This window comes from Stegodyphus dumicola, chromosome X1, assembly GCF_044657685.1.
Source record: "Stegodyphus dumicola isolate Sdum_Otavi_A_Nest chromosome X1, ASM4465768v1".
Taxonomy (NCBI): domain Eukaryota; kingdom Metazoa; phylum Arthropoda; class Arachnida; order Araneae; family Eresidae; genus Stegodyphus; species Stegodyphus dumicola.
This window is the reverse complement of record NC_140780.1, coordinates 214,030,211-214,043,422: the sequence shown is the minus strand read 5'-3', so window position 1 is coordinate 214,043,422 and position 13,212 is coordinate 214,030,211. Positions and strand designations below refer to the sequence as shown.

The window sequence follows — 13,212 nt, the reverse complement described above, 5'->3', positions numbered from 1 at the left end:
AAGCACTTATTAAAATTTTAATTAATCCAATAAATCTATTAATTGCGCATATCTCTGATAATGTTTCTCGTTAAGATGTGGAAAATTTCATAGTAAATTTTATAAAGCGTGATGAATATTTTTCTAACGGATTTTTTGCATTACGGGAACTATATAAAAGTTAAGACACAATAACACGCCGAATAAATACTAATTCAGAAGTCAAACAACATTTGCGGTTTTGCAGCTGAACATGATGGTTCGGTAAAGCCATCGAAACTAGTCCTGTGAAAATTTTGTAAATTAACGCTGATTTTTGTTGTTTGACTTCTGAATTAGTATATAAAAGTTGTAAGGATTATGTTAATTTTATTAACAATTAAATTTTAAGTTAATGTTCCTTTCCTGTCAAATTCTTAACTTCAACTTACTACTTCCGGCCCAGAACGTAGTTTTGGAATCTTGTTGAATATTTAATGAGGAGGAGCGGTATTTAAATCACGAAGTTACTTACTGAGTCAAGAGAGAATCAGAGTTTCTGATTTACGCGCGTCTGCCTTTTTGGTCACTCTCTCTCTCAAAGCTGTTATTACGCTCGGCCGTACTCAGGCCCTTGCTAAGCTTCGTAGTCAAATAAGTTAAGGGGCCAACTCGATTTGAACCTTGATAGCTTCGGCTATACTTCTTTTTAGTTAATCTTAGTTTTAGTTTAATTCTTAGTCTTTTCAGTTCAAGTCCAAGTGCGGGCTTTGCTTGTACACTCCCAGGCGAAGTTTTGTTAAATCTTATTTGAATAATAAAGGGTTAGTTACCCTTCTTATCTTGTTGTTTCTTGTCACCGAACTCAAGCGATTATTCGCTTATCAGTTCTTAGATACTTCACTTCCAACATTAACTTAGAATTCCGAAGTGAAGAACTCTACAAAGTTAAATTCAATGTCTACAGAATTATTTCACTTAGAATATTAAAATTGTCCGCAATCTGACATGAATTCAAACCCCGGCGAATATAGCCTGGTTGCATGAAGCTTCGCAGTTTTCGTAATGTTTAATGTAAATAAAAGGCAGTTTCCCAATAGAAAATCCTCCACGAATCTCTTCCTTAACCTGATAGCCTCTACATGCCTTGCTTTTAAATGCATTTCTTACCTTATTGAGAAAATTTTTGTAGTTCAAAGCAGATAAATTTAAATTTTTTAGGAATATTATATATAATAGGTTTAATACTATTTTAGGAAATACAGCCTGTAGGTACTTTTTTCGAATATACTACGTACAAACAGTAAATAAAATTTATCCCCAAATACTGCCTTCTATGTTAAATTCTTCTGCAAAAGGGGCTTCTAGAACAAGAAAGATTCCTCATATTAGTTAACTATTTCGATTCTATGGACACAAGCGTTATTTAAGAAAAATACATACTCGGTCTAAGTTTCATTTTAAAGTCGACGATTAAGAAATATTTTTTTTCAAAACTGAATGCAGAGGATACTTAAGGTTTGAACTCCAAAATCTGTATGTTAAACAGTACGAATTTTAGCCATGGGCCACGTATTTGAAGAAATTTTGGTACTTAACGCGAATGTGAAAGTTGGCTACAATCAAACCATGAAAGATGGCGGAAGTATATGCCAAAGCTGCGCCGATTCTTTATGCGGTATCCTGAAGGAAATGACGTCTACTTATTCAATAAACAAACAGAATTCGACCCGCTTCGTTTTTGCGCTTCCTAAAAACACATCAGTTAATTTCTACGATACTGTTAGGCTCTTCGATTTTACTGGAAGCTACTTTCAACCCTATAAGTACAAACTTCCACAGTTTTCGGTCATATTCAGTGAATCATTACACTGCCCATTATTAACACCACCAACCAACCCCCTTTTTTTAGGAAGCTCCTATAACTTTAAAAATAATACTCTACTTGAAGTTCTGTAAAAGACAGTACCCAAATTTTAATCATTTTTATCTAAACGGACGAAAAAATACAGCAGTAACAATCATAAATTAATTGTTACTTACAATAACAAGCAGTACCAATTATAAATTATTGTTACTATATTGTTTAAGGATAATTAATTGTTACTTACAATAACAAGCAGTAACAATTATAAATTATTTTTACTATATTGTTTAAGGATATAAATTATCTTTCTTCACAAAAATAAAAGGTGGCTTATCAACAATCAATCAGGGTTACATCAAACGAAAGCGCATATGTTATGAGTGTGCTAGTACGTCACACTTACCCATAACTGGCACTAAATCGCGCTGCCTGAAGAAAGTTTCACGATCGACGTGATTATACCTAAGTACTGAAACATTCATATGTGAAAACAGATGCCAAGTGTCCTCCAAGCTGTTGCTAGCGCGTTTATACTCATAAAAGCTTCATTCTTAGGTGCAAAACGGAATGCATGCAAGAGTTTGTATATTTGGGAGGGGGGAATCTTTGTCATCACCTCCTCCACCCTCATTATCTCCGGCTACAATGAAATGCGTGCTTTCATTCAACATTTCCCGTTTTACGCTGGATGACACCTACAAGCAGGATTAAAAAACACACAAACATAACATATTGCAAACCATTACATACGAAAGAGGACTCATCCGCAGCACCAGTTAATATGATTTTTGTTGAAGTGCTGTACTGCGCCAATCCGTATAGGAAGGGTTCACAATTTCACAACTCATCAATTCATTTTAATTTCAAGTGCTTGCAACAAGTGTCAACAGTAGTAAAATTCCGAACAGCTTTAAAGACAGGGGCGGGAGGATCGAAATCACTTTTCTTTTCATCTTTTCTTTTTAAATAAAACTCTTCAATACACACAAATAATGCAAAGAAATGCAAGATGAATCAATAAGAAAAATGAATTCAGCATTTAAACAAGAAATGTAAGTGTCAATAGAATATTATGCACAAACAGTTTCCCGGAGAAGTTTTAAAAAATAATAATAAACCTGCTAGGCGATAAGACAATTCTGAACGCAACTTTAGTAACATCTGGATTACTATTTACCTCCCAATGTCACTGTAAACACCTCTTAAAATAAATGTTTCTCTTCCTAAGAGCGAAAAAAAGTACCACATTATACGGATGGCATTTGTAGAAAAAGAGACGCCCGCAAGATAATGACGCAAGATAGTGCGGTGACACCTTATAATTTCCTGCCATTCTGCATCAGCTAAGAGACCATTAGCTCGCGATGGAACTCTAAATTTAAGCCGAAAAGTAAACGAGAGCAAAAATGGGGGGATGATAGTTTTGAAGGTTACAAGATAGCAATGGGCGTGAAGTCAGAACATAGTGTTCCTCCACCCAAGTTCAGCTGCCAGGGCCACTTTACTAGTGTTTCTACAACTAGCTTTCTAAATGTTCAAACTGTGTCACAGGAAATAATTTTTAATGCATAACCATTCACTTTCATATTGAAAGCAACTCGAGTCGATATTTGATACTCTGATAGTAGAAATCAGTAAACATATATGGTCTGTGGCAGAATATGAAAAATATAAGAGAATTCCTCGACACATAGGTAAAGTGCTTAAGATTGTTTCCCTTACTCCACCCGAAAACGCAAATTATGCGAGTTTAAATAACAAGCAAGTCTGCGTTTAGAGAGACAGCTTTGGCAGCTTCGGCCTGTAGTGATTCCGTTTCTTCTAGCTGGCATGTTGACTGCTGGCGAGTTAATTTTATCCATGTAGTTGAAAGAGATGACAGCATTAGCAAGAAAAGCCAGGAAAGTAGCTTTAGTAATCAATTAACCAGGATTTAGCTTTAGCTTCTTTAGCAATTAGCCAGGATTTTAGCTTTATCATCTTCAGGCTTAGGAAACTAACGAAGAGTAACGTCAGTAGGGAAAATAATTGTAAGTTCTTAAAATTGTAATTTAAGACCACTAACAAATGCTTTAGAATTAAATGCCAAGTGCAACTCACTCATTTTTAATCAAGTTCAATTTTACCATTCACTCGGTACAAAACTTGAAGTTGTGGTGATGAAAACCCATTAATGGCAATTATGAAATTATCCCCTTCTTCTATACAGAGCTCTCGTTCACCAATCTACGTAGCACTGACAAATGAATCATAAGAAAGAAAGGAAGAATCAATTTCATAACAAAACCCAGCTCTCTATTTCCAATATCAATTTTAAAGGCAAATCAAAACTTTTCGTCTTCTGTACCAGAAAGAAACTAGCATAATCAAAAACTATACATCCGCATCATGACAAACTCAGTCGAGCTTCTAATTTAATGCATACATTAGTAAACCCGATTTCACAGCCATTGTTGCTCATGGATTTACCTATATTTTCAACGAACTATTTGAAATTAAATACATACGTATAAATTTAAAATTGTTTATTATATGATAACTTTATTGCTAGTTATTTATTTTCAGTGCCTTTTTAGGCAAGGTACCGTTTCTTAAGATCGGCCTGCTTATCAAGAGGGCTGTTACCTGAAAAATAAGTTCGTCGCGTTGTCTTCCTTATACGGGCTCTTGGTTTACTGTAAATGAATTTCCCCCTCGATTTGAGAAATCACCAATGGACGCATGACTAAAGCAATGGAACATTGATTACTCATTAGCACTGGAGCCTCGATGGTCGAATATGAGTTAGCTGCTGGAGCTTTCATGGGTTTTTTTTTTTTTTTTTTTTTTTTTTTTTTTTTTTTTTTTTCCTATGATATTATAATACCAGCCAGTTTATCTACAATCTATAACATTAGACAGATAAGCTTTCAGTGTTTAACCTCCAATTAAAAGTCCATTAATCAAATGCCGCCTATTTGCAATCTTCAAATTTTGACCAACTTGCGCTTGACTCGTCGTGTCTTAAGAAAGACTCTCGATCTGAGGAGAGCTCCTTTCCAAAATGCTATACTTGCGGTAAAAATGAGCTTCCTATAGGGGTCAATTAAATACCTCACTTTTCTCTGATGTCAGTTTCATGATGACATAGAAAATATATTTACTGCTTTCCAAAAGCTAAGCAAATAATGCAAATTTTGAGCTTTGAAACGCGTACTACAATTTCTGTGGGTAAAACTCCCAGGGACCGTGAGAAGGGAATGCGCAAATATTTTATGATGTGACCCAAACTACTCTTCATAAATATGCAAATTATGCATTTATTGAAGATGATGCATTTTTGAGGTCTTTGAGTAGATGAATTTAATCACTGGTAAAAAATTTTTGAAAGAAGCTTCTGATTATTTTTTTACATTAGATAAGATCAATTATCTAATGGAAATAAGCAAATCAAAGACGACAACCGGATGATTTTCAGCGTGGCATGTTCGGCTGGACTGAAGTAGAGACAGTTTATTAAACAAATCACTATTTTGCTTGGTATTACTCACTAATTTCTGGACTATGGGAACAATTACAAACGAATGGAAGAGTTATCCCAAGACTTTTTCCCGGTCACCTGATGGTAAGTATACGGTTTTACTATGTAAGCGAAATCCACGGGGGACTGCGTCAATTCTAAGAGCAAAGATTATTAATACACCTGAAAAGATTATTAATCGTCTTCAGGGTGAAGTGTTGATGATAATTTGATTGAGTAAGTCTTTGATTCTTTCATAAAACTGCATAAGAATTAAAAAAACGCGCACTATCCCGTAACTCTCATGTTGCCTTAACATTATTGAAAACGTAACCCATTACTGTTTCGATTTACAATAATAATAATCGGCTTCCTTTCTAATTATCTCCTTTATAACGAAAGACGCGTTATTCACTATTAATTAAGTTGTAAATTTAGTATCCAGCGTATGAAAAGCAAAGGTGAAAATTTGTGACTTAAATATTGTAAAATTTTCTAAGGCCAAAGTCCATTTCCTATGGAAGGAGGTTGAAATTCAAGAGAGGCTGGAGTTAAAAAAGTGAAATTTTTAAAACAATTACAAAATATTTTATTTTAAAATGTTTATGTACACATAACGATTTCTAAATTACGGTACGGTGGGTTGCTAAATTAAGCTACTGCCCGAATACTAATTATGTAGCATACTTAAAAAGGATGCAATACAAAACATCAATTTAGAGATCAAATACGACATTAAACATTTTATATTACGCCTTTTGTTAAAGAAATGGTTGTTTGATTTAGACATGAATTTCTAATATAAGACAAAATAAGAGCAATTTTTAAAAACAATGTGCGTAAAAGACTTATAATTCTTGTAGAGAAATTATATGAAATTATTATAAATATATAATTTTATTTATTTAGTTTAATAGTGTAGCCATGTTGTTTCGGTTCAAATTCTTTCTGAACCGCAAAACATCTCAATGACTTGCGGTTCAAAAACTTATTCTAATGACTCGCATGATAATTCGTACGTGATAATCGTTGTCTCTATATAGTGAATCATGTAAAATTAAAAGCAATTAATATTTATGGTATGTTGCTTTTAATCTGAAAGCCTCCTGCATATTATAAATCAAAAAAGAAAAATCACATGAATGATATAGTTGCAGTATAAGTCAAAATAAATGTAAACATACCTGTGCTTTCTCCAGATACAATTCTAACTCTCGATATGGATCGTGACAGGTTGTCATATTGTTACACATACTTTCTCAATTCTGAAGCAGAATCACTACCCCATTGAAATCTGCAAAAGAGCACACATATTTTAGACACATAGATCCAAGATATCAAAATAAACAATTCAAATGAATTTTCATAGGGCAAAAGCGAAATGAAGTAGTTTAGGGCTGGTAAATTAATTGCATCAAAACATTCAAAGGCTATGTATCTAGTTGAAAAAAGAAGTCTTCGCGGAATAAATTTTAAGGGAAATTGGAACTACGAAGCAATAACAGTTAGTCCGTTCTGCTATCGATAATCGAATCTAGTTTGACATACCAGTGTTTCGCGTCCTTAGAAACTAGGCTATCAGCAAGCTTTAAAAAATTACGGAACATTATATTTATAATCAGTAAAATACATGACACAATCAAATTTTAAAATATCGAAAACAGAACTTTATTTCAGACCCATTAGAAAATTATGCTTAAAAAACTATCTTTAATTTTCGCCTTGCAATTTGAAGTGTTGAACACACAGCACAAAATATAGTCACATGAAAAACACCCATTATTAAACATAAGATACTTACTTAATACAAAGGGGGGAGCAAGAGATATACACAAACATTACAAGTAATAATTATCTGTCAAACTAATATTGTCCTGTAAGCTGACTTAATGACTGATGCTCCAAATAAGAACAAAGAGCAACTAAGGAAATAAGATTTTCAAATATTGGCAGTAATTTGATTTGAAAACTAAAGTACATAGGGAATATGGGTTCTACAAGGGAAACCCGCCAGGCTGGTGTAATGTTGGTAACAGCAGCGACAGCACGTTTCTTAAATATGGAGACTTTTCTTATCGAGGATTTCCTACTAATTTGGTGGGGGATTCCAGAAATAAGTATTTAATAAATTAATAATTGTTAAACATAGAAAAAATTTAAGACACAATAACACGCCGAATAAATACTAATTCAGAAGTCAAACAACAAAAATATTTTGCAGAAATTTAACTTTCAGGTTGTTTACTCTCCCATCAATAAAATTCCAACTTCTATACTCAAGGACCCCATTCCGGATATGAATTCCTGGGGTATTTATAGGATTCCTTGCCAGTGCGGTTTAATTTACATTGGCCAAACTAAGAGAGCCTTAAAATTTCGCGTCAAAGAACATGAGGCATATGTTAGAAAAAAGGAAACACAGAAGTCTTCTGTTGCTCAACATTGTTGGTCCGAAAATCACACTTTAAATTTTTCTGCTGCCAAAATTATTCAAAAAACATCTTCCATTGGAGAACTGGATTTTCTAGAGGCATTTCACATTCATAAAAATCTTTCTGTTCTAGTTAACGATCCTAATTCCAATCCAAATTTGCCTTCGGCTTTTAGAGAAATTATGTTTTAGTTCTGGTTTCGCCAACAGATGCTTATTCTTGTCCAGGCTTTCTTATCTTATCTAAACATTATTTCCTATCTTGTTCATTTGCGGTTTTGCAGCTGAAGATGATGGTTCGGTAAAACCATCGAAACTAGTCCTGTGAAAATTTTGTAAATTAACGCTGATTTTTGTTGTTTGACTTCTGAATTAGTATAGAAAAAATTTCTTTTAAATCTATGCCTTAATTACAAGATTATGAAATTTATTATAACACTAAGATTAATAGGAAGAGTATAATCTCTGTTTCATATTCTTTGTATGATAAAGTAACTTTCTACAACTGCGCTTTCAAAGCAGTAATAGCATCATTTATGGAACCTTTTTCTTTTAAACTCCTTCCCTTTCCTCTTTTCCCAAATACATTAGTAATGTCCTTTTAATTCAACTCAAATACTACCTTCAACTGTTTTACACATACACAAGCTGACAGCTTTGAATCCATTACTCTAGAGTCAGCGTATGAGTAGACTGTAAGGATCTTAAGTTTTACTAACGTTTATTTTATTTTAAATCTTTACTATTACTTCTTATTTTTACTTCCGGCCAGAATTAAAAGCTTTAACTTATTTATGCAAATTTGTCTTGCGAACGCCAAGTACTTAAGTTGTGGCTTTTTGCCAAGCAAGAGAGAGGAAGGAGTTAGTAGAAGCAGGCCGCTTGCCTTAGCAGTTTTACTCGGTTGCTGGTTGCCTTCAAGGCCAGAGGTTTAATCCTCTTGATAATTTTAAACGTATCGTAGTGTTAACAGTTCTCTGTACTACATACGGCCTTTCTGTTAATATACGGCCAAACTTCAAGTAGCCACTTGTTTATTAATCCAAAGTTAAGTCTAGTTAGAGTTTAGTTAATATTTTTATATTCTTACGTTCAGACCACAAGTGGTTGGTCTCTGTATTCCGAAGTCCGGAAATTATTGTAAAGAGAGAAAAATAAAGGGTTTCGTATACCCTTCTTGTGTGTTTTGTCTACTTCCCTCATTTATTGAACATAGCTTTAGTAAGCTCCCTGTTCCGAGTCAGGTCATGTAATGTTCCCGAAGCAAGTAAGGAGGAACACTGAACCTGATAAGACTACCTCATTTAAATGTCGAATCAAACTTTTTCTCTATTTAAAAGACAGCCCTGTCCAGTTATGAAAGCTGCTTATGGGCCTGTTAAGTCCTATAGATGATCGTAACTATTACTTATCGCCTTAGGTTATGTCTCCCAGGGACTTTCTTTTCAAAGAGTGTGAACTCACGAAAAATCAAAGGTTAGCTGGTAAGCTGAAGGGAGTTTACACTTCGACAGAGGAGGAACTGGATCCCGTGAGCTAATTGCAAAATTAATGCTACTGTAGTACTGCGACCAATACCACTACAATTTATACAGCAATTAATCAATATGTGTTGAATTCTACACCACTGCTACTGAATTTCTGTCACAGGTATTATTGTAGAATGTGCATGCCGATGGGAATACAAAACATACGTACACACAGAGGAAATATGTATTCAGACACAAGCACTGAAAATGCTGTGAGACTGGTACAACATATATAAATATATGATTTTCGGCTGGCAATACAACATGCAGCTACAGCACTCCAATAGAAAACTATCTTTAGTCTTCTGAATTGTTTGAAATCAGAATTGAAACGTTGGTACATTTCTTAATACGCTGTTGAAAAGAGAGAATGTAGAGGGCGCTGCTTGGCAGCAGAATGCATGTAAAGTAAAAAAAAAAAAAAAAAGGAAACCGCATATCGGTTCATTAGGTAGTATAATTTCTATGAAGGTTAGTACACCTAATAACAGGACAAATGTAAATTTGTATATAAACGATATAATAACTGGTAAATTAAAATGAACCACCGGATACTTTGTGTTCCTGTACGGGCCGCCATGGTTTAATGCTGATTTTTTGCAAGAGTTTTTAATCAGTAAATGACAGAGAGTTTCATGAGCATGATTTCCAAAGGTGAAATTTAATTGTCTCTGAGCAGTCGGAAATGTAATGATCCGAGTCATTATTGGCTCCGCATGTGCACTGATTACTGTCACGAAAACCGTTTAACTAACTCATATGTTTCGTGACCAGTAAGAAATCGGGTTAACTCTGCTGTTCAACTGTTGAGCTTCATGCTGACAGGAATGCATATAAACACTCTTCTAATTGTTGAATCCACATTTCAGCTGCTCTGCTACTGTTTCATGAGCTGAAAGTTTGCGTGATGCCGAATCAAACTGCTAATTGACGAGTCAAAGTATCGAGAAACATTTTAAACATTCAGTAAATTATTCAGTTTTTTAGATACTGCCAGACAAAGATTTTGCAGCAAACATAGTTATTTCACGTCGTGGTCCATGTGCTCTATGTGAGTAGATAATTAAGAAACTGTAATGGAGGGGGGAGAATAGCGTTTATATTCAATTATTATCAAAATGAGTAGCCCATGGTAGTACAAAAAGCTACCTTATAATCTTTCTTACTGAATAAACAATAAGCATCTGAACACCTGCATTTAATTTTCAAATTAACAATTTACGCAAACGTATCAGTTATTGTGCGGCGTCATATAAAACAGGATTGACAAAGGGACATAATTATTTTTATTTCCACAGCACAGAAAATTATTTCATGTCATAATTTAAAACGAACAAATTTAAGTAAACTTAATTATTCCTGGGAAATGTCCAGGAAAAAACCAGTAAAAAAAATTCTACTCCCGGAAAAACGGTAAACTAGCAGCAACTACGTCAGCCCGTATGGCTGAACTTGAATTTCTAGCAAAACTTCATAATTGTTATAATCAAGTCTAAGCATGTTAAAAAGTCTTCTTGTGTGGTTGGCGGCGACGAGCGGGAACGCGAAGCCTCCTAAGTTTCTTGATTGAAATTTGGAAGATGTTTGTTGAAAATGTTGATTGATGGTAAAAATCAACTGCCCCCACGCCTTTAAATGCTTTAAATAATATCTTTTAAATAATCTGTTTGGCCTTTCATATTTATAAACTATGTTAATGAACAAACAAGTAAAGAATTAAAATACGTATAGACAGATATCCATAAAATTTTGTTCAAAGAAGACGTCAATCATTCTTTACTTGTGACTAGAGAAAAATAGAATATCTTCTGAGGAATACTTAATGATCCTATTTTTGAGGTTTCACGGGAATTAAAGTTATAAAATACCATGAATATAGAACTGCTTCATCCATAAGCGTGCTGGAGAATAGGGGACCTCCTAACCTCCATAAGCGCTATCTTTAACTTTCCCACGCTTATCTACAGCAGTTGAAGAGTTGTATGTTTCAAACAGCTTGGGTGCATAATCATGCCGAATACAATAGACTGAATATTCCCAAGAGGCACAGGAGCGCCTATAATGCTGAGAGTAGCATTTTTACGCAGCGGTATTAAGGTTTCAAGCTATTGAATGGACATACCATTCGGTTATTTTCAATGACGCAACTTCGACGACTACAAGGAGAATAATGTTAATAAAAATAAAAAAAAATCATCAGACTAATATATAACTGGCGCCTAAAGTGCGTTTTTATCGTTTTAAAGAGAAAAAATTCGCTGAAAAAGCTAGCACGGCAATTGGAACACAGTGGCATATTCTAAAGCAGGGGGCGGCCAAACTTCGTGTCAGTAGCAGCCGCAATTTAAAATAACGGTAATGTAGTATTTTATAGTTACTGTGATTATTCGGAACAAGTATAAATATTTTTTTGTTTTCTTGCGCTTAATCGGGAAAGTAATTTCGTAACACATAATTTTAAGCATCTGTATGACGGTACTGATCATTCTCTTTTCAGATAGGAAATTAAAAATAATTTACTTTTGGTTTTGATTATAACTGTGAATTGATTTTAACAGGAAAAACTAAAAGAAAGATGGCATAACGGTCTTTAAAATAATGCAAAATGTTTCTTAATTTGACAGAAGAATGATGAAGTGATTTGAAAAATGGGATTAGTTTTTTTTTTTTTTTTTTTTTTTTTTTTTAAACTCCAAAATAAGTGAGAAGTGAAAAAATGCAGTGCAGAGGTACTGCAGTTTGACATACGAATATTACCTAACATAAAATGTGAACTTAGCAAAGTTTTTGCATTCAAAATAATAAATTTAAAAAAAAAAAAAAAAAAAAGAGTCCTCTACCGAAAAACAGCCATTCGATATAAGAAAATTATTTAAAATTGTCAATTCAGCAGGGTTTTTGCATTAAAAAAATAGGTTTTCCTATTAAACTAATGAGAGGTTTAATACGCACAGATAAAAACTAATGCTAAACCCTTTAATTTATTAATTCATTCGTCAAATGATAAATGTAAAATCAAATATGTTTCGTTTTTTCCAACGCAAGTTCAACTAACTTACTCGCAGTGCTAAGATTTGAGGTACTTCACTAAAGCAAAGTGTTACTAATGGGTCTGTCTTTTCTGTAGCTCTTAATTGCTTAAAAGTACTTTTGTGGTTGTAAAGTCGCAGATATGAAGCACAGTATGAATTATTTAAAATTACGTACTACAGTTCAGTAGATGGAACTGCTGGTCATTAAAAAAGCTTGCAGTAGCACAGTTTATGTTTCTGGTTGGAATGATAATTCGAAAATAAAACTATTGTTTGTTACAACGCGAGCCGCATTTTGACTAAAAATGCCATTGGCTCTAAAGCTTTTTTTCACTTTCAAAGGCGGCGACCGTCATTAGAAAACCCCACTGCGATTTTGGTTTAAAACCACACCTCGTTTTCGCTGACGTATAGTTTCATCTATTTCTAGACATATATAATTCCAAAATAGGCGCATCTATACCCAATAAAAAACGTACGAAAATTAATTTGTTTTCCTGGTACTCAAATATAGAAAACAATAAAGTATATATTATATGTAGAAATCCTTTCATAATTAAATTCAAGTTAACTTACTATGTCTTCACATCGAAGGCCATCTACGTACGTGTAGAGAAAAGCTAAAAAAATGTAAATAAATAAATAAAAGGAGGATAGATTAAGACACATCACCGCCCAGAAATATTATCTTTCACGTTTTGCTTTCCTGATTACGCTAATTCATTGCTAAACAAATGCCTTCTCAGAATAAGGTCACACGACCAGTAGACTTCCTTGTAGCAGATGGATGACAGTTCTGACGTCATTTCCAGTCAAAAACACAGCTTAGTCAGGGTCTTGACCTCATGTCCTCCCCACATTCTGCGAATGACATCACAAGATAATTTTACTACAGA

At 33.9% G+C, this 13,212-nt stretch overlaps 1 protein-coding gene across 2 annotated transcripts in view; it reads right to left on the bottom strand.

The window, feature by feature from the left end:
• cv-c (RhoGTPase activating protein) overlaps positions 1-13,212 on the bottom strand; it is a 411,227-nt gene that overhangs the window by 238,624 nt on the left and 159,391 nt on the right. For both annotated transcript variants that reach the window (XM_085808436.1, XM_035351983.2), the window contains exon 2: positions 6,509-6,618. In XM_085808436.1, coding sequence (XP_085664562.1) covers positions 6,509-6,577 — 69 coding nt within the window. In that variant the 5' untranslated portion in view covers positions 6,578-6,618. The remainder of the gene's footprint in view (positions 1-6,508; positions 6,619-13,212) is intronic.